The following is a 22,830-nucleotide window of genomic DNA, read 5'->3' as shown; positions in this document are numbered from 1 at the left end:
ATAGAAAACATCAGATGAAGAAAATGTGCAGGAATGGGGGAAAATGTTTAGATTTAAGTATGTTATACTCGCCAATAAGCAGTCGTCTATCTGAGTCTGGAGGGGAGGCTACAGGTCTGGGCTGAAAGAGCAACTTAAATATATTGGTATAAAGAAGCCGCAAAAGCCATGAGAGTAGAGGAGATTAACTGTGCGGAATTTCTAGTGGAAAATAGTCGAGGATTGCAGCTTGCCCCTATTCAGTGCATTGAACAGTGCGCCCTGCGTGTGGTGGATAATCAACAAATCCAAAATTAAGATTTAACAAAAAAATAAATAGAGGCTTCTAATTTTAATATTCTCAGTGCAAAAAGAGACTTCCGCAAATTAAAAATGTTAACGTTTCTTTGGTTGGTGCTTTTGATTTGCTTTGGTTTGTTCCTGCCATTATAAGTTAGCTGGTGATGGCCTGACTTCCTGCCATGGCTTTATGGAAAGGGCACTGTGGCTTTTCCCCCGTGGCCTGGGCCACAAGATCCTGGCAATCGGTATCTCCAGGAGTGGTTATTCAGAGAAGATCTGTCTTCCGAAAAATAACAAGCTTCCAATACACTTATTATATAAACCTTAACAGGAGCTTACTGACTAAATGGATACCTGAGAAATTTTCTTTTTCTTCTTAGGTACTGGAGTGGTGGTAGGGAAAAAAAGGAAAAAAAGAAAAAAAAAAGACCCTCAAAATTTATGGAAAACAGAGGAAAGATAAATTGTGTGAGACAGAAATGATAAGGTAAATAGGTCCCTTAGACCTGAAATAAAATGTGAATCACTGCCTTTGAGGCTATCCATATTTTAGCAATATTGATACCATTATCATAACAACAAATGTTTGTTTAGTTGTGATCCAATGCTTCATTGCACATTAATTTTAAACATAATTCATATTACCTATATATTAACGTCTTTTAAAATATTAGAAACCAATTAATATTTAAATGCTGCCAGGTTTATAAGTCGTCCTAGGACATGTGTGGCCTATTGATTACCCATCAGAATCACACCCTTCCCATGTGATTGCATCCTTTTTGACCCGACTCAATGCAGCAGAAGACCTCCTCCAAGAACTGGCTTATCCCCAGAGCGTGGCTAAGCAGTGTGCTCACAGATACGTCACCTACTGAAGGTAGTTTTACCTCACAGAATCACCTATTCGGGATCTCTCAGACCCTCGGGTGCACTGAGGTGTAGCTTTGAAAGGGTAGGTGACATTCTGCAGCTTATTGTGTTTTCACACAACGCAGCCCTCGACCATGTTGTCACTTCAGGAGACTCAGAGGACAACTTGACTTTTGCGGTCTTCTCAGCAATGAACAAAGAGTCACGTCTTGAATTTTCTGCCTTGATTGAGCAATATTTCACCTGGCTGCAAAGCTACCATATGCTACACACTTTCCAATTGCCTTTAGATTTGTTAAATGCATTTATAGACTGAGAACAAACAGAAGGAAAAAATGTGGTAGATGAAATGAAGTCTTTTTCACACTGCCCCTTTTATTATTGTGTTAGAAGAACCCAGGCTTAAAATAGATTGAGGTAGATTTATCTTTTAATGAAAATCGCCAGGAGGTTTGATGTCAAATATTCTTATCTGTTTCTCACTGTGTTTCCAATGCAAGACTCGTTTGCAGCGCTGACCTTGCAGTGTGGTCCTGGAGGGAGCTACAAGGACATTGTGGACTGACTGCCTTCAGAGGGACTTTTAGAAGAGACAATGAAGGCAGCATGCCTCCTCTTAGGCTCCATTGTCCAAGGTTGTGCATGTCAGCTTTTCCAGAGAGCAAAAGGCTGAAAAGTTCAAGGGCATCACGTATGGCAGAAAGGAGCAACTTCTCAGGGCATGGCTAGGAAACTGGCCTCAGCTGCTCAAGGCCATCTGACGCACTTGCAGGCTTCGGGGCTCACCTGAACTGCAGGTTGGAGGTCAGGTGGGTTGATAGCCCTGGGTCCTTCCATACATTCCCACTGCCTGGCATTGTGCAGAGCAGCCCTGGAGGAACTCACTGCCACGGCTCCTCACGGCACAGCACAGCCACGCAAATGCCTCTTCTTCTGTAATCAAAGCCTCCTGACACCTGAATGGGCAATCAGAAACCTGGTACAACTGAAGCTTCAGTACAACTGAAGCTGAAGTAGACTAATATTGTATATCAATTATAAGTGTGTATATATATAGTCACGGGAGGTAGAGTACAGCATAAGGAAGATAGTCAGTGGAACTGTATCAGCTATATAAGATATCAGAGGGGTGGTAGCTTGGGCAAGGAGGGTTATCACTTTTTGAGAGGTGTAAATGTCTAACTATTATGTCGCTTTGTATACCTGAAACTAGTAAAAAAAAAAATTAAAAAAACAACACCTGTTTAGTGACTTTACCAATTGTTTCTTGTCTTAGCGTTTCATTACATAAACCACTGAGGTTTCTTTTTGTTTTTAATTCCTTCTTACATGAATTTCAAGGTTCATAACAGAGAAGAGGTTGGTGTTAAGAGGAATGAAAGCAGAGGTAAGAAGAAAAAGTAGGCAAAGGAATGGCATTTAAAGAAAGACTGTTGTCAGTCAGCATTTCAACGAATATCTGTAAAAAAAATCAAACTGGAGAAATACAGTAATGAGGATTTAATGTAAAAATAATTGTAATGTTATGCTTAAATACACTCAATATTACAAAGAATTCTCTTAATCTTAATCAGGAAATAGGTGAGGGCATTTTAGTTTTATTCTATAAACTGCATAACTCCTGGAAATAACTGTCTTCCAAGAGCAATAGCTAATAGAAAAACATGATGGCATCAGATGTCCTGGAGAACATAAATAGCATCACACTTATTTCTTAATCTCTCAACTGGAGCAGTGTCTCAATCTAGCTGGTCGTAATTAAAATACCATATATCTATCTATTCAAATGGAAGATTTTCCATTTTATGTATATTACTGTACAGTCACCTTACTATAAATGGATTCCATGAGCAAGTGGCAAAGCAAGCTTGAAGAACTGACGTGGGTGAGTACTTTGTAATCTATTACTCCCGAAAGAAAGGCTCAATGAAATTGTGCACTGCTGAACATTTTAAGGATTTTTGTAAATCAGTGAAACAAATAAATCTTCTGTATAGATATGCTTGTCTGGCTTGTACTTATTGTAGTAAAATCTACCCCTACCTTACTCCCGCCCTCCTTTTTTAATGATTCACAGAACCACTTAGCATCCAGCCAAGGATGGCTGAACAAGCTGGATTAAATTTTAACTCTTTTCCACTCACATGAAACTGGCAGCCCCCACATCCTCTCAAAACCTACTGAAGCCTCCCTGAAACTCATCATTGTCTAAAGAAAAAAAGGTGCCTTTATAGAGATGAAAAATAATGTTTTCTTTCCTCTTCTTACTTTATTTCTTCCTATTCTAAGACACACTCTAACTTCAATGCAATTGTGCCATAAAAATTATGTTCGTAGCTGGATCTGGTTCAAAAAATGTACTTCTATCCATATTAGTTGAAAACATATGAAGATCTTTTCATAGTGAAAACTTAAAATCCAGAACAATAAAACAGAAACTAGAAAAGAAACGCAGCCAAAATGATCAGGCCGGGCACAGATTTTCTACCCGTGTAAGCTGGTGTGGAATGCAGCATGCATGCTGTCCCCAGAGCTGAGAAGCATGCTTGTGTTCTATTCTTTGGAGGCAGGTCTATTAACAGTTAGAAGACCCCTATATCTTAGAAATACATAAAGGATCAGATCTGACATTATGAATGAAGAAAATATAGGCATTGCTGAAGTTATCAAACTTTATTTTGTCTTATTTGCAGAGTGAACTTTTGTAACTAAGATTAGAAAGTCTACATTCCCCATTTGTTGTTGTTTTGTTTTAAAAGGTGACCCACAGTAAGCCAGACTGACTAGTGGCACCATAAGGTGGTTGTAAATGTTTGACACAAAGGCCTTTTATAATCCTATGTTAACAGAGTGAACAAATGAATGAATGGTACCTTGAATTTAATTTATGATTATGGTGTGAGAAATGTAAGAAAATGTGAAGGGTGAGCTCCACATTTTAAAGTTTACAACTTTGGATACTTTTTTGAATCAATACTCAACATTACACTGAATTCAAAGTACACAATTATGAGTTTTAGTCGTAAAGAATCGTTTGTTGCATTAGACATGGGACGTTTTCCCACTTTCATTTCTTCATTGGCATTCAAAATTATGGATTTGAAGATCACAGTAACTATGAGTCTTCAAATATTTTTTTAATGCTTCTTTTCCTCAAAAACTATTTTTGAGTACCTTCTGTGTGCCAGACACTGTTTTAAATGCTGAGAATATAGAAGTAAATAATGGGAGCAAGACTTTCCACCTTCACGAAGCTAACATTCTAATAAAGGAAAGCAGATGATAAGTAAAAAGTAAGTAATATATAGACATCAGACGGTGATGAGTGTTTGGCGACAAAAATAAAGCAGAAAAGAGATAGGTATACATTTAATATAACACAATTAGGAAAGGCCCACTGAGAATGTGACATTTGGAAAAAGAACAGAAGAGTGAGTGAGCCATACAGGTATCCAGAGGTAGAGGGAACACTAGGAAGAGGATACAGTAGTACAAAGACTGAAGCAGAAGCGTGAGTGATATGTCAGAAGAATAGCAAGGAGACCAATGTGACAGGAATAGAGTGAAAGAGGGGCATCATCACATGTGAGTGGTTCAGTGCTGCAGACCAGGTAGGGGCATGTTAGGACTATGTCAGAGTGAGATGGGAAGTTTAATACTCTCACTTGGATACAGAAATTTTATTTTAGCATCAAGGCTTATTTGACAGTTACTCTTCTGGAACATGAGTTCATAACAAGGATAATCCCCATGACTTCAGCTTTCTGCCTAAGTCAGGAAGGAGGGTTTTATTGTATTTTGCCATATAACTGTCTATATTGTCAAAAGCTCTGGGAGTAGGAATGTTTGATGAAGGGCACTAGAAATGTAAGTGAGGTCTAAATTGGGCCCAGAAGACCTAGATGTATTCCTGATCCTGAAAATCCTGAGATGTCTCCTCAGTGCAGTAGGCTGATCACAGGGTGGGGTGAAGAAGAGGGTGGCAGCCAATGCCTCTGTGTCCAGGCCTTCTGCCCAGAGCCAGAATCAGGGCTGAACACCTGGTATGTGAGTCATCAGGCAAATCGGAGACCAAGGGGGAGCAGCACTTGCTTGGTGGTGATCTAATAATTCCGAACAAAGGAGACCAGCACTTCCTGCCCACTGAGCCCCGGGAGTCTGGATCTTAGAACAGGGCTTTGCCAAGGGCCTCTGTGTCCTAGTGTAGCTACTAGATCAATATGGACTAGCAGTATTCTTCTTCAAAAGGAGGACCCCACACCTCCTCTTCCAATGAAATGATATCCATTCTGGACCGTTTGAAGTTTCCTTTTTCTTTTCTTTTTTTCTTTTAACTCATAATTGCAAATAAAACAGCTGAGATTTAAACACATGATGAAACATCTGTTGTCCTTTCAGACAGAAATAACAATGTTTGTGGCCTGAGAATGTGTGGTCAATGCTAGATTATTCAATAGGAAGACAACAAGCCTGATAGAGACACAACATATTTTTTTTAAAGAATTTCGTAATTGATTTAAAAATATAAACTCATCTTGGAGACTTGTTTTCCTTCTTACAATGATTTTACTACATAGTGGTAATTCTATTTTTGATTATATGTGGAAGGTCATTATACATTTTTAGGGTTAATGTCTCTAAAGAATTTAATTCTTGCCTCACTACAGCTAAGTCTCTTTCTCAAGCTGGAGAGATGTTCTTTGTGGATAACCTGGTGATATTATCATATAATGTTTATCAACAATGTATTTGGAGATCCTGCTGATCAAATTTTGGATTGCAGTAATTTGTGGTATAAGAACAAGCTAACGCAGCATGAAAGAAATAGTTCAGCAACTTCTCTTGAGAATAAAAATGTGACAGAAAGATTCTGGTCAATACTAATTTATGGTTAATAATTAATTTTCATATTAGTAGTATACTTGCTATTTATTAAATATCAAACACTACAGTGAAAAATAATTTCAAATTTCAAGCATTTTCATCATTAATTGTCATCTTTTTGTAGAATCAAATACATTGTAAGACTATTGTTTAGGTGAAATTAAAACAAAACAAATAATTAATTTATAAACACTACCAATGCTAAAGAACACTCTGATTTTAGAGATGTTAGAACATTAAAAGTTGTGCTTTAGAATCCATGAAACACAGTCAAATTAAATACATTCATCCAACTAAAAGTATCATGGACCTACTATGTACTAGGTATTGTAAGAGACCCTCTAGTCATAACAGACAGAAGCAATACCACTGTGCTTCGATATGGGAAATATATATTGATGTTTGAACTGAGACCAAAATGATAACTAGATGCTAGCCACATAGTATGTAGTGAGTGGCAGGAAGAGTGTTCTAGCTAAAAGGATTAGGCTAGAGGGAATAGAAATAGAAGGGTGCTTTAAAAAATTTAGCATGGTCAGAGCATACGCTTTGGTCCATAGAGTTGAAGTGTCAAGAAATGCGATTAAAGAGACAAAGAGAAGGGGGGTGATAAGCAATGAATACTGAAAAACTACATTTAGTCTATAATAGCTATCATTTGAATTCAGCCAGGATCCTGGTCACCCTGAGTGCACCTTCTCTTTTAAATATATCCTATTTCCTTGGGAATGAATAGAATTAAATATCTATGTTAAGGAAAAATGTTTGCCTGAGGATCAACCTGTAATTAACAAAACTTTTTGACTTGAGACATACAGGTGTGCCCGTTGAGTAGTACCTCCTGACACATGCAGAGAAACTTGGGTTTTGCATCTGAAAAGCTGGAGGTAGGATGTGATCTGAAAATTATTCTTTCATCTGAGTATTCCAATAGCCAGGATTTTAAAATTTACTTTTATACAATAGAATACTAAATAGTAGTGAAAATGAATCAAATAATGCTACGTGCATTGACATCAGTATAGTCCATAAATATTATGCTAAGAGAAAACCCCAGTGGTAAAGTGATACCTAAAGTATGATTCTACTTTTATTATTGAGTGTAAGCCATGCATAATAAACTATATGTCATTTAATGATATAAACATGTGGTGAAATTATCATGGAAAAATCAAGAATTCTATATTGTACTTTGTTAAGAATATAGGGTAAATTTTCTGTAATTTATTTGTTATGACAAACTCGTTCCTTTGCAACATTTCTTTTACCCTCAATACATAATATGTCACAAATTCTTCTCACCATTAAAATGATTTTCTATTACTGATTACATCTTCATATATCAGACTTAAGAGGGTAATATTCTTCTCTCCAGTTAACAGATAATTTGAAATTCAGAGATTTTTTTGAAAATCTGAAAATCAGCAAAATAAGTTAGGGGAACCAGGACTAGACCAGGCCTTTTTGTCTGCAGCCCCGGGCTTCTTCCTGCATAGATGTAACCTAATTCTTGTCAATAAAAGCCTTCCCACGCTCTATTAGAGAAGCAGTGTCTTAAGCTGCACTGCCAAAATTAATAGTCATTAGGTTTATGTTGCTATTGAACACTTTAAACATGGTTCAGGAAAATGTAGGAAATCCATATTTTGGGAGGTGTCAACCTAGGTGTCCCTGATTTTTTTTTTCCCCCCCAACAAGGGAAAAAAACAAGCTTCCTTGGTTGAGAGTTTTACCTTCTTTGGAGCTGGATTATTCAATGAGTAAGTTTTGGGCCTGGTCCTCTGCTCTCTCTGTCTTCCCATTTCAGAGGAAGAATATATGTATCTATGTGAGCTCCCAGGGAGTCTCTTTCTTTATCTTTCATATTGCTCTTCAATTGCCTGTTAATTAACAATAGGCTTTCATTATAGTTTTCTAGGGCATCAGTTGTGGTGCTTAATAATAGCCATTCAACCTAATTGTCCTTAAAATTACTATTTTTCCTATACCTGTTATATGGCACCCATATACCATCTGAATTCATTGGGTGACAATGAAGCCTAAGTCAGCGTAGGGTGCACACATAAATTACACAAATAGGTGGCCCAAATTCCATGTCAACTACTTCTAGCGGACCTTTGTTTGCTTCTCTGCTCACATCTATGGCCTCCTAGGGGATTCCATAGGACCAAGTGACAGAGAGGGAAAATTCAGGTCTGGTTCTCAGATAGGTCAGCTTTATATGTTGATATAAGCTGAAAATGTATACCGGCTATACTTCAGCCCAGTGCAGGTATGGTCCTGTAAGAGAGCGGTGAAGGGAAATTGTCCCAGTTAGCAGAGTTTGGAGTAGTATGCTTGGCCATTCACTTTGTATCAGAGAGGCAAATGATCTCACGAGTTGAATAGGGACATAGACAGATAAAGATTGGAAGTTAGAAAAAAGGAAATCTGGAGTATTACATGCAGATGGATTTGGGAGAAGGCACAAAATTTGTATATTATTGTGCATCTCACATTAATGTCTGACAGAGACAGAAAATCTCTATCACAGAAGAAAATGTCAACCACTAGGGAGACATGATGGTCCTTGCTGCTGATGGCAGTCAGTTCATTTCTCAGCCAACACAGTGTTTGTACAACAGACCCGTGAACAGATAGTCAGTGGTGGCCAAGATGGAACTATGCATGGGCCCAACAGTGTGGGTTCCCTCTCACTAAGGCTGGGCGGGCTATTGTCATGGCTGAATGTCCAATCTGTTAATGGCAGCAACCAATGTGGACCCTCAATATGGTACCAACTCAAGTTGAACAATGTGGAAACATGTTGAAATGGTACAAGGTAAAATTTCTGTATCCTTTCAAATTAGACCCTTCCAACCCGAGAAGAGGCAGCAATTTAACCTTACCAAAACTAATATAATTCTGGATATGGATTTGCTTTCTTACACACAATGCTTCTACCAAACTTACCATGCAGGCTCTCACAAAATCCCTAATTCACTGGAATGGGATCCTGAAATTTTCCTCAGACTAACAAGAAAATGTTGTGGCAAACAAGGTAAGGCAATGGGTGCCTTACCAGTACTGTGGCTCATTACACACCTTATCACCACAAAGTGCTAACCTAATATGATAATGAATGACCTCTTAACTGCTCAGTAGAATAACAGCTCAGAGCCAAGATACACAGGTTTTGTATTCTGTCCTTTATGACGTGTAATATGCATTAAACCGAATGGCTAGTATATGGCTGTGTTCCTAATATCTAGAATTCCAATCCCCTGACTAACAAAGGTACCATTGGCTCTTCTTCCCATTTCTCTCCTCAGTCCATTTTGGAAATTTCTGTTTCCTGTATTCACAATTTAGACTCTGTTAGATTATAAATTCTGATTTCTAGTGGGGAAAAGGTTTCTTCCAGGGACTCAATAAAGATCCCACTGAACTTGGAACTAAGATTCCTACCTTATCAATTGGGGTGCTTATGCCAGTGAGCCAATAGGCAAGGAAAGGGGTTATCATACTGGCAGGGATAATTGACGCTGGTCATGATAAAGAGTTAGAGTTAGTGCTATATGATGGGGAAAGGGAAGAGGATGTCTAGGACACAGAAAATTCATTGGGTATCTCTTGGTGCTTCAGTGCCCAGAAATAAATCTGAGTGGACCACTGCAGCAATCAAGGTCTACCACAGACAAGTCAACTACGTTCTCAGATTCCTTGAAGATTTCAATCACCCCTTAGGCAAGAAACCCACACCAGCTGAAGTAAGGGGGCTTCCAGAAAGAAGGAGATGGTAAATACCAGTTATGACTTGAAATGAGAATTCACAGATGATGGGGCTATAGTTTCCAAACTAACTCTCTTATAGGAACTCTTCTATACATTTCACAGAAATCAACCAATTTGGAGAGTTTGTTGTGGATTGGAATTAACGGAAGGCATCAACCTATGCCACTAGTGGCACTAGAAGAACCATATTACACACCTTAAGCACTGCCTCAACTTTTCTCTGCCTCACCCCTCATTCCAGTCACTGGTCCATCCAACAATACTGTGCAGACGGCACCTCATGTCCAGCTGCATTGCCTCTTTTGCACATTGCTTGGGTGCTTCTCTGGCACATGCTCTGGGATACCTATGGGAGCTAGCTTAGAATTCACATACATAACTCAGAAGTTCAGGGAATTTATGACTCATAGGTAAACTCTCAGTTCTGGATAGGGACTGATGAACAATTGCTTCCTCTTACCGTCCCTTGAATCCTGAGACCCTTATCATAAATTTTCTCAGTTAGTCCACATGGGATTGAGCCTCCACTATTCACAGAAGCAGCTAATTTGAAAGCATATCTCTGTGTAGGCTTTCTCTCCTTTTATGTTATAGACTCCCTGTGTCTTAGTACATTCAGGCAGCTATAACAAAATATAAAGGACTAGGTGGCTCATAAACAACAAACATTTATTTCTCATAGTTCTGGAGACTGGGAAGTCCCAAATCAAACACCAGCAGATTTGGTGTTTGGTGAGAGCCTGCTTCCCGGTTCAAAGTCAACTATTATCTTGCTGTGTCCCCACATGGTGTAGAGGGTGTGGGAGTGATTGGGGGTCTCTTCTATAAATGCACTAATCCCATTCATGAGTTTTCCACCTCATGACCTAGTTACCTCCTAAGGGCCCCACCTCCAAATGTTCTCACTTTGGGGATTAGGTTTCAACATATGAGTTTGGGAGGGGCACAGACATCCCATGTATGGCAACTTGGTTCCCCACTTCTGCTTTCTGGAAGCATTGTCCCAGTAGCCTATTTTCATTAAAACCCCGTCGAGCTGTGTTTTTGAGGGACTCTGAACTATGAGTATGACATGAATATATACCTGCTTCTACGAAAAGATTCCTTCATTTGATTATTATCTCCACCTGTCCATGTCTCTGCCAGTTTAAAAGCATCAGAACAGATAAGATATCTAGAATTGTGGAGATATAAGAAAACTAAAGAAAAGTCCTACAGAAACACGGTTTAGATGAGGACATAAAAGAAGGAATCTGCAGAGGAGATAGAAGATGTGTCATTGAATGAGAAGTAATATTAGAAGGTTAACAATCTATATCTTAGAAATTTGGGGCAGGTGCATTTTCAAATTCTCAGATCATCCCAAAATGAAACTTAAAAGTTATGACAATTTGGTAGCATGTATTAAAGTGACAGAAATAAATCATGTTAAAAGTCATTACTTGGAAGCAAGTCCAAGACATTTTCTTTTACGGTGCATTCCTTCAAGCTGGAAACATAAAGTAAATACTAAAACAGAAATATTTAGAAGTGAAGGATATTGTACAATGCATAATTTCAACAGGCCTGCAGTTTTGTGGTTTTAGTGGTAAGTGTTCGGGGTAGTCTAGACTGCAGTTTTATTTAAACTTGTAATTCAACAATGATTCAGGGGAAGTGTGGTCAGGGGTACATACGGGGGTGCCAAAAAATGTATACATGTTGCTCAAGCAGTAGTTTGCTGTAATCAGATGTCTAGATGCTGATGGTAACCACTTTGAGCACCTCTGGTAATTGCAGAAGTCAGATGTGACTTCTATTCGTCTTTCATTATCAATATATGTTGAGTATTACAATTTTAATACAGTTTTCCTTTCTTAAAATGTGTATATATATTTTTTGGCACTCTCTCTCTTTCTCTCTCTGTCTCTGTCTCTCTCTGTCTCTCTGTCTCTCTGACTCTCTCTCTCTCTCTCTATATATATATATATATATATACAAAAATATATATATATACAGAAATATATATACAGAAATATATATATATATATATATACATATATAAATACAGAAATATATATATATATATATATATATATATACACAGAAATACAGCTAATACCTGCTCTTTGGGTTTCATGTGTTAATGGAGTATTGCTTGCCTTCATTTTACCACCTGAGTACAAACCATGCTCTTTGTACCTAGTCCTCTGCCTGGCCTCCTCTATGCTCCCCTAACACTCTGTACACTCTAGGGACAGAATACTGTCACCAAAGGATATGATTATTTTCCTGTATGTGATTTCCATCTAAGTTTTGATAACTGTGAGGAAAGGTATTCTTCAAGTTTAATAAAGTGCCTAGTAGGTACTATTACTTTATAAATGTTGAATAAATGTAATCATTTATAAGGTGAAATATTTTTAGATTTTATATTCTATCAGGATTTGCAAATATATCCTGAAAATGAGTTTATACATTCATATAAGTAAAACGTGTCATCATCGTCTATAGAATTAAATAAAATTACCCCATAAATGAATACAGAATTTATTGATATAAAGTAGGACTAAGAATTATGAATATAATTATTATAACAACTCACAAGAACACTAGCAGTCTCAACGATGGCCATAGAACATCAGAGAGTATACTTATTTTTCTTTTGCTCAGCTCGTATTTTACTTTTGAAGAGCTCAGCAAATAAAGACTTATAAAGGCTCATATTTTTAAAAAGAACAATATTGACATTCAGAGAGCCTTCAGAGGCATTTCTGTGTATAAGCACATGGTAAATATCAAAATGTCGAGTCTGCAACTACCTTGTGACTGTTCTGTACCCGAGAGACAAATAATCTGTGTGAACACAACGACCTTCTGCCCAATCATGGAGATCAACTAACAGAGAATCAGAAGTGGAACAACTCCTGTGGTAGCGATCTTTCCTGGAAAACATCTGCTACCAGCTGAGTGTGTTTACGTTGTGGCAGCGCTGGCAGATGTGCTCATAGACAGCCCATCTGTGTGGTGATGGGAGGCTGGAGCTAAGGAAGCTGGGCTGGACCGACAGTGGGGAGAGAGCGCACTGTAATATACTGCGAGGTTCTGGAAATGCAAATTAGGACCTCACTGCATGTTTTTTCTTTTTTCTTCCTGTGCTATTAATGCCTTAAAGCTAACTAATCTGTGTGCACTGTTTAGAATGAGCAATAAAGTTTAGTTTTGGGACTATTATGAGTTTAGCCATGGTATGATTAATATTTTAGAAAAGAGTAGTTGTTACTGTAAGAGTTACTATGAAAAGTTGAAAGAATAAATGAATATGTCAGTTTAAAATAATTTCATATTTCAAAAGATTGGGTCTACGGGAAAATAAAACACTGAATATAGTCAGCATCAGCCTTTCCAACGGAAGCTCTTACCTGTTTTCTTGTATTGTTTGTTATATTCAGACATGTTATCCAAAGTATGTTCTGTAGAACATAATTTCATACTTGATAGAAGTTATATACAAAATTATCTATGACTTTTTAAACAATAGAAATGTCTTTCTTTATTGCAAAATTTCTCAGATCGTTTTCTATGTCAGTATATTTTCTGAATCTCCAGGGGAGAGAAATACAGAATTGTTATCCTCTGAGCACATTTTTGTTGAGTATGTCCTGGATTGATATTCTCTTACGTTTACTTGAGAAATTCTACTTTGGTGATTGAATCAGAAATCAGCAGTCTGGAAACAAAAATAAAAAAGAGACAGAGAGAGAGATTTTTATTGGTATTCAATTCTTTCACATACTTTCAGATTCCAGAAATTAAGCAACTCAACTGAAATCTATATTTTAGGAATGGATCAAACAATAATTTTATTCTTATATTCGAGATTTTTTTTTTTTTTCCCTTTCACAGGGTCCTGCAAAATGAAGCTAGTATATAAGGGCAAAACATTAAGCTGCCCCCTTCATTTGAAGATCAACTTACTCTGATTTTCATGAAGAGAAGGAAACTATTAGGTTGGTGCAAAAGTAATTAGTTTTAACCTTTTAAACCACAATTACTTTTGCAGCAACCTAATGGTTTTCAAAAATTAACGTGAAATGGATGAATTTAGCCATCTGCATAAGTTCAATCTTAAATATTTCTGTAAATAGTTGCTAATGGAAATGATTGAAATACCCAAATTCAATAAAAATATCTGTACAGGAAACTCACAATTACACTTTATAATAGTTGTAATATAATAATTTTTGTGATACATAAAGTCAGATTCTAACACAAGCATAATCCAGCTTATATGAAAAAAATTAAAATAATTTGAGGCAACAATTGGCAGTTTATGCAGCACCATCAGGAGAAAGCTACTGACCTGGAAGGCACACATCTCATCATCAGAGATGATTTACTATTTGGGGTAGGGGTCATTTATTAGACTTTTCCAAAGCCTAAATTGTATATCTCTCCTAGATACTCACCTATAAGCTTGATCTATGCTCATTAAAATATAATGTATTTGCAAATTTAAGTTTCCTGGGGAATGTATTGCCAGTTAAAAACAGGCAGCATCAAAATGTGATGGGTAAGATAGAGGACACTGAAGTCAGCCTGCTACCTGGTTGCAATCCTGATTCTCTCGCTCCTGAGTTGTGTGACCTTTGGTGCAAGTCACATAAACGCTCATTTACTCTCATCTCTAAAATTGGGATATTTTCAATATCCATTTCATAGGCTTATGATGAGGTCTGATTATATCCCAAGAATAGATAGGAATGACCAACAATATATGGCTCTTTGAAAGTAAAAGTTAATTATGCAAATATAAATAAAATCTATATTCATCAACCATTGTTAATGGTTCACCGTTGGTCTCTAGCAAATGTTTCAAAATTGCAGGATGCTAAAAGTGACCTCATGTACGAAATTTTGGAGAAAATAGTGAAAAGATTTAGAACGTCATTGAAGAAGATTTGAACATGTAGTTTTCCAGGATCACCTCCTGGAGGGTAAACTTGCCAACAATAGCCAGAGGATGTAATGGCAATTGAAATCGCAAAAAATCTAAGGCTAGCCTGAAGAATGTGCGGTGTGTTAATAAGCCATTGGCCTCTCCAGCCATGAAGCTGGTGTTACCACCAACAGCAGTCAGTAGGAATATAAATTGGATACAAATTTGGACACTCCATTCCTTCAGCTACAAACAGAATGCACCACACAAATACATTGTTAAGGATTTCCTGATGTTCACTGGGCTTTTGATATTGTTCATATTCCTGTGCATACGCTTTAAATAATTTGCCAAATTGCCAATGGCTGTGGCTCAGAGGTAGAGAAGACAAAATCACTAGCCAAAGCTTGGTAAAGACTATCACCATACATTGATGTATGAAGTGGAGCGAGGGTTTGGATATAAGAGATAAGAGAACAGTTGAAAAAAAAAATTAGTTTATTTTACAATTTTACAAATGATAAAACAGTAACATCCAATTGCTATACATAAACAATAGGGAAACAGTGTTGAACAGAATGAACTTGACTGAATAAACCTCCTATGTCAATTCCACAAATTATATAAGAAATATTCAGTAGCAATTATTCTGTGCAGCAATCCTATCTCTGTAAACTCTTTTTTTTTTTTTTTTCCTGCTATATACATTTGAACCACTTGTGCTTTTGCCTACACGAAGAAACAATATGCATTAAAAGGTGCTACTCAAATGGGAGACACAGGACCTGGGGCCACAATCTCAAAACTGTATTTCAAATACATTGCTTGAAAGAAGCTTGAAGACATATTTTTTAATCTTTCTCTTTCTTTCTTTCTTTCTTTCATTTTTTTTTTTTTTTTTTTAATGATTTGGTCAGACTGGACCCTTATTAGGTATGAACAATGTGGAATTCACTTTCAAAGTAGATTCCTCTTAAAGCACATTAGTAACTGAAGTCTCAAAAGAACTTCTTTACTCTAAAGTGGTCTTATCTCCAGAGTGCTTCACAGTGCAACCCCGGAAGATGTTAGCATAACACAAATCTAATGTGTGCATATTGCAGACCCAGTGTGTATACACACAAACACACATATACAACATTGTATATATGCATCACACATGTCTATTTGTACTATATAGATATACCTATAGCACATATATAATAAAATTATTTCCAGGTGGGCTTTATTTGGACTTTCTTTCATTAAATGTGAACAATAACCCTCTTTCACTCAATTTTTAAAACAATGGTATATTGATAATGTCTGTGGGGAAACTTTCAAACTTGTAGAGGTAACAACTAACTCTATTTAGCTCTTCCTACACCCCTTCCATAATTATAGCTACTCCCAATAACCACGTGAAAACAACTCTTTTATGAACCAAATACCACATTGTGTGCATTAGGACTAACTGGCTCAATTAGAAATAAATTATTTTGTTCACCCTTTTCCTGTGTAGTAGCTTAATAACTAGTTGGTATGTACACTACCCATAGCATTATTTAGAAGGCAGCTATGCTCACTTCTATACCACCAATGCAAACATAGCATTATTTAAATAAATTGCTTTTGTAAGCATGTATGCAGAAATTCCCATTAGCAATTGATCTACATTTTGTATGATATAGACTACATAAAGACATTTAAATGCCCCGCACCTTCTTTCAGATAGAAAAACTTCCACAGTAATTTCATCAGTCCTGTGGGCTGAATCATTAGATTTGCCCAGAAAAATATGATACTTGATTTTTTTATTATTTTTTTTAATTCCAGCAACTTAATATTAAGTATAGGACAGGCTGGGTAATTATGACGAAAATGTTTCCATGGCCTATTCATGTCAACAGCACAGTAACAATCACGTTTTCTGAAGGACAGGAATACTTCACAATCAGCTGCCTGAACATTGCCAGGTACCCGGTTAAATCATAAAGAAAAAATAAAAAATTAAAGTTGTGAACATATAATAGTTTCAAAAGAAAACAAAACAAAAACAAAAACAAAAAACAACCCAGATAGTTCAAGTATGTATTTATAATTTGATTTCATCACGATCCCTTTTGCCCCCTTCTTGGTTAAACTTCGATGCTTTTCCTTATTCTTGCTGTTAGTTAGCCTTCAGTGCGCTCCCTGCCCCATCCCAGTGGGAAGGCCACCGCCGACTGTGGAGGGGGATAGATGGGAAGATATTCAACAAGGAATGAAATGATCTTGGACAGTTTGCGTTCTTTGAACACTAAATGCCTTTCATTGAATTCACCCTTGAGTATTGAAAGTTCCCTGAGATGAACAAAAGTAGTCTCAGTCGATACTGAAGCCCTTTTTAGATGCCAAACATTTTCAGAACTGGGCAACGTATTTAGAGAACACAAAGCACAGGGTAACAAAGCAATGTGAAGCTAGCAAGGCACTACTCAATGTGTCTATGAGATAAACTTCAACACACAGAACAGTGAGTGGCCGGGATGCCTTTGCTGTGGCCTTAAAATTGTTTAGACATTTGTTGAAAATGCAGTAAAAATGGCAAGGTACGTGGCTGCTGCTTTTAAAGACATACTTTGAATGAGTTCTGAGATGGATTTGCCTATAAGAATTTACTTGTGATTCAAACATCTATTAAATTCAAATTAAAGGCTCCTCAAAAAACGTATCCCCAACTAATCGAAATTAAGGATCTACAAATTACCTACCTCTGACCTGTTAAGTAAATCAGGCTTTTCAATTTTAAGTTCAAGATATATGCCCAATTCTTTTTAAAATTCCAGTAAATAAGAGATTAACAATTAAAGTACATCATGTTTTCTCCGTTTTTAGCTATGTATCTCCTTTATGCATTGTATTTTGTTTCTTAGACACATGAATTCTCAAAAAATAGTCTTCTCTACCCCATGATTTACCGTATTTTAAAAATAATATACATATCATTAATTGAGAACTGTACTACGGTGAAACCCTTTTGCATATATATATATATATATATATATATATATATATATATATTCTCCATGTTATTTTTCTTTACTCAGATTGCCTTGCCTAAGAAATAAGAAGTCATCTAAGTTGTTTCAAGCCAGGAGTAGAAGTGGGTGCACAGCACTTCTGCTTTCCAAAGAAACAATTTACCATCACAATGACCTACCTATCATAAGTCACCAGAAAACTGGCCTATGGGTCAATTCATATATGCTAAAACATTTTAAATCACTTTATTAATAATTTCATGTGCTTCTTTGAAAACACATTAATATGATACTGTGAATAAATTTAACCACAGAAAAAATACTGGTCAGTTTAATCCATTCAAAGTGCAAAATACTGACAGTTTCACTGTTAAACCTCTTAAAGTGAACCATCTCTGTCATGGAAACAACACTCTATAAGTCATCTTATTTCTGCACTAAGAAAATTTACTGATGGCATGAAGAACATGCCAGTCTTTTCATTTGAATAATAAGGGAGAATATCAAAGAATTGGAAGTCATAGCTCAGTCCTACCAGTCAAACACTTATTCTAAAGGGCAAAATGCTTCCACAAAATTATTATGAAATGTAAAAGCCGTGAAAATTTTCCTTCAAATAAGAATAAAGTTTGAGTTTGGAAAATTTAAAATAGAGACAACGTTTCCATTAGTAGTATAATGTACGAATATACTATTTTCATGAAAGGAGAATGTTTTGTTGTGTAGAAACATCAGTATAATCTTTGGTACCAAAAGTATATATTTTTTCCGCTAATTTTACCATCTCAGATGACACAGGACATCTTTCCTTTAGAATGGCTCAAGATTACTGAATAGTACAGGTTAGCTGGTACCTTCTACACCACTGGAAAAAAATCTGGAGGTTTAGAGTTGTGCAAAATACATTTTTTTTTACAAAGTCATTGGGGTGATTGCTCTTTAAAAATATAAGAACTTTAAAAATGTTTACTTGAAGATCATTTGTCTGATTCACATGTGTCTTAGGATTTCTAAGCACCCCAATTCCCAAATCAAAAGATTGCAGAGGACAAACAAAAACAGGAACAGAAACATAAAATTCATGATCAGACTCAGAGTCCTGACTGAAGGCATTTACTTGAGTTGTTTAATCTTATGAGTTTCACTGCTCAAATCGTTTCCATCTTCATATCTGCTGACAAGGATGGTTAATGCCCCCATGGGCGGAGTTGTATTCCTGGGTTCCTCTTCTCATGTGCTTGTTGTTGCAGTGGCAGCCCAACAGCGATGAACATATTTGCTTCGTTAACTAATGACGAGTGCATTGTTGGATCTTGTAAACACTACTAATTATACATTCAAACTGTGTTCTTAGTGGAAGTGGCACTTACTAGGACCCTTGAAGTCAAAATGTTTAATTTTCAGAGCACTTTGCAGGTATTTCATCAGCTGGTAGTGGATTTCTCACGGATGTCCTTTATCACCTTTCAGGTAATTGGCGGATGCTGAAACCCAGTCTTGTTTTGGATCCTATTTTCAAATCTTAGGAAGCATCTTCAGAAAAGAAGTGCATATTCAGTTTGTTTGTCTGTTTTCAAATGTGCTTTATTGCTTTACACACTTTCCTGTTGTCAGTTTCAGAGCGCCTCTGTTATGCAGCACATTTAATGTTTTAAATTCTAATGGCATTCTGTGAGGACTTGCATTAGAAAAGTACCTATATTTTAAGTCATCATAGTAATGATATTTGACAGCTTTTCCATTCAAATCCTTAGGGAATGGCCAGAATCCATACAGGTGAATTTCATCACAGAATCTCGTGGCAAGTGTATACATGAGGAGACCTGTGCTGGGTCTTTTGATGGGAACTTTGTTCGTCAGCCAGTAACTGGAAAAAACACACACACACACACACAGAGAAGAGAAAGATTTAGAGAAACATACCAACCACTCTATACCAAGTATACTATGTGGAATTAAAGTAAATAACATTTGAAAAGTATCTTTATGAACAACATTCAAAAGATTGCTGAAGACAATATACAGAGGGTGCCAAAAAATGTATATAAATTTTAAGAAAGGAAAAAACTGTGTTAAATCTGTAATAGTCAATAATGTGAATACAAGTCACATTTGACTTCTGCAATTACAAGAGGTGCTCAAAATGGTTACCATTAGCGTCCAGACACTTCCGATTACGGTGAACTACTGCTTGAGCAACGTTGACCAAAGTGACAACTTTCTTAAAATGTGTATATATTTTTTGGCATTCTCTGTATTTCTTAAGCACTCAGAAAACGTAATGCATTTATTTCCATTATACTCATTTTCTTGCTCAGTTTTGAGGTCAGATAAATAGCCAGGTCTTGGAATGTAGGGATATTACTGTATAATTTCATATTCATAATGAATTAGCAGTAATATTGATGTAATATACAGAGTAGACACTCAGAAAAGGTTAAATATGACTGCAAAAATCACAATAATTAGGCAGAAATTAAGTAATTCTCCTAGAAAAACAGAATTTGAAACTAAGCCTATAGTTTTTCAAAACTTCTAATATTTCGATTAAAAATGCAAACAAATATATGCTTTAGCTGTATTATACCGACGTGTTCAACTTCAGTTGTCCAAATCACATTGTACTTAAGTAATTAAAACTATTGCCTGAACCTATAGAAGAACAACATAAAACACATATATTATTTGTAAATAGTTCACCATTTAGGCAGTTTAACATTTTGTTAAATTGGTGAAATATATTTCAATGCTGATAAGTACTTTATGCTATTTATTTTAAAAGGCAATAAAATATTTCAAAATGTTCAGATCCATCATTGTTACCAAACTTTGTTCACCTGAAAAGCCTGAAAATTCAGAAGTTAATCATCACCTCTGACGTGAAAGGTGGTTTCCAATACTTCTTGGCATATTCATTATCTTATGTGGAAACTGCTAAAAGAGGAAGGGTGTAGGTTTTCTCTGACTTTCAAAGTTGTCCACTTAAAAACAGACTAAATTTAATAAATTATTATTTTATTTTTGTTTTTATTATTATCTTCTATTCAGGAAAATATATACCCTGCCATCCAAAAGTAAGGAGAAGATTATTACCTTCTGGTTCTTGCTGTATTTAAACACCTGCCTTAGATTTTACATAATCTTATTCCTTTTATAAAATAATTTATGAAGCTTTTCAGGGGAGACCAAATATATTGAGATTATTGAATATGCAACAAATACAATTTTATTTTATTTCATTTGGTAGAGAATTATTGGACTTTCAAACCTCACGACAAACATCTAAAACAGGGAACATATACTTAGCCATTATTATCCCCCTTTTTTTTCTTCTTCGTCCCCCTCCTTCAAACCAGGATTGATTGTTCACATTTTTAATTTTTTCTTATTGGGTGAAGACCACATGCTGAATATGTTAAACAATGTAAATACATTATTAACCTTTTGTTATGACAGTGTTCTAAGAAACCCTATTCTCAGTAAGAAGGGTCATACGGAATTTTCAGAGAACATTTATTTTTTCACAGCAAAAGATAGCTGGATGAGCCCAAACCAGAGCACACACATTGGTGACATCATGACAAAACCACAAACACTGATTCTGTGCTGGGAGCATAAACTACAGTTTGAAGGCCTGAAGCTCTCTCAGCTTTGAACAAGCAGATGTTCTTAACATGAAATGATTATTATTAGAAAGTCTTATGTTTGTGGTATGTGTGTGGTTACAAATGTCAGTAGATGCAGTTGGTTAATTTTAAAAAGCGCGTTTACTTTTAAATGTTTAAAGTGGGTGAAGTTCAAACTCAGTGGAAAAGTGTCTATTTTCATCAGGGAGTGTCAATGATTGGAAATAGTTTGACTGTATGAAGGTCGTGCTGAGTTATCTTACTCTAAGGTGAGAAAAAAATAACTACCAGTAAATAATATAATGCTATATTATTTGTATGGGACTGCCGGGTCACATTAAATGTGACTCCATGATGACATTATAAATAAATGCTTTCCATTTCCTAATTCTGGAGAGATCTGATGGAAATCCACTTTACTATGGACAGTCAAAGACAAAATACCAAAGCAACTTCAATATGTAATACAAATAAGCAACTCATGTTAGGAAAAATACAGAAGGGAAAATTATTGGCCTAAATATCTTAAAACAGTGTCAGAGATGTACAAATCACTCAACATTTTTAGACCCAGGAACTTTATGAGACACCACAAACAGACAATCAGTGAGGTTGTCTTCTTTTTACCCTCAAGTCAAGAATCTGATATCTAAATGCAGAGTGAGCCAATGAGCATTATGGACACATCAGCACATCTAGAAAAATACAATACGAAAATGCAATTCTTGTGACAATTCTCAACTCTGTGATAATGACTTCAGTGAAAATTTTATGGAGAAAATGAATGTGTGAATTTTTTAATAGGAAAGACATACCTAGGGTATTGATTAACATTAATAAAAATTGTGTTTTGAAAACTAAATCCTGATCATCTTATTTGAAAATAAAGGGTAGAGAGGCTTCAGAAACGTGTTGTATTTTAATCTATGCAGTTAAAATACTGGTATCAATAAACTTTAGCTTAGAAATGCTAATAGAAGAAATTAATCTTTGTGATGTTTGGATTGTAACAATTTGAATAATTCAAAAAAAAATAAATTACCTATTTTTTTCAGGACAATTTTGGAGAAAAAGCACAAAGCAAATGTGATGTTCCCTCTTGATTAATAGAAAATCACTAGAAAACAGACCTTAATAAATGGCATCAATATGTAACAGAAAAATTGAAACAAAACCTTAAAGCAGGTCAAGAACTAAAGTCACAGGTAATACAGTCTGTGAAATTAAAAAAATATAGGAGCTGATGCAAATAATCAGTAAGGGTCCTCTATGTGCTTATTTTAAATCTAATGTAATTCTTGAAATTATGTCGGCCAACCTAAATGATCAGGATTCAGTATTTTTCCAAAAACACATTTTACATGTGAAAATGACAAGAATGGATATTCCTCTTAAATTATAGTAGCATAATCAGATAATATCTGTCAACTTTACAAGCCAAAGCCCAGAGTACAATTTTATTATCCATATT

The 22,830-nt window shown here is 36.0% G+C and overlaps 1 protein-coding gene across 1 annotated transcript in view; it reads right to left on the bottom strand.

The window, feature by feature from the left end:
* Positions 1–19,255: 19,255 nt before the first annotated feature.
* ST8SIA4 (ST8 alpha-N-acetyl-neuraminide alpha-2,8-sialyltransferase 4) overlaps positions 19,256–22,830 on the bottom strand; it is an 80,491-nt gene continuing 76,916 nt past the window's right edge. Inside the window, exon 5 of the mRNA XM_019727928.2 lies at positions 19,256–19,600. Coding sequence (XP_019583487.1) covers positions 19,318–19,600 — 283 coding nt within the window. The 3' untranslated portion in view covers positions 19,256–19,317. The remainder of the gene's footprint in view (positions 19,601–22,830) is intronic.

Source organism: Rhinolophus sinicus, linkage group LG03 (genome assembly GCF_036562045.2).
Source record: "Rhinolophus sinicus isolate RSC01 linkage group LG03, ASM3656204v1, whole genome shotgun sequence".
NCBI lineage: Eukaryota > Metazoa > Chordata > Mammalia > Chiroptera > Rhinolophidae > Rhinolophus > Rhinolophus sinicus.
Note: the sequence above shows the minus strand (reverse complement) of the source record. Positions and strands in the feature narration are given on the sequence as shown.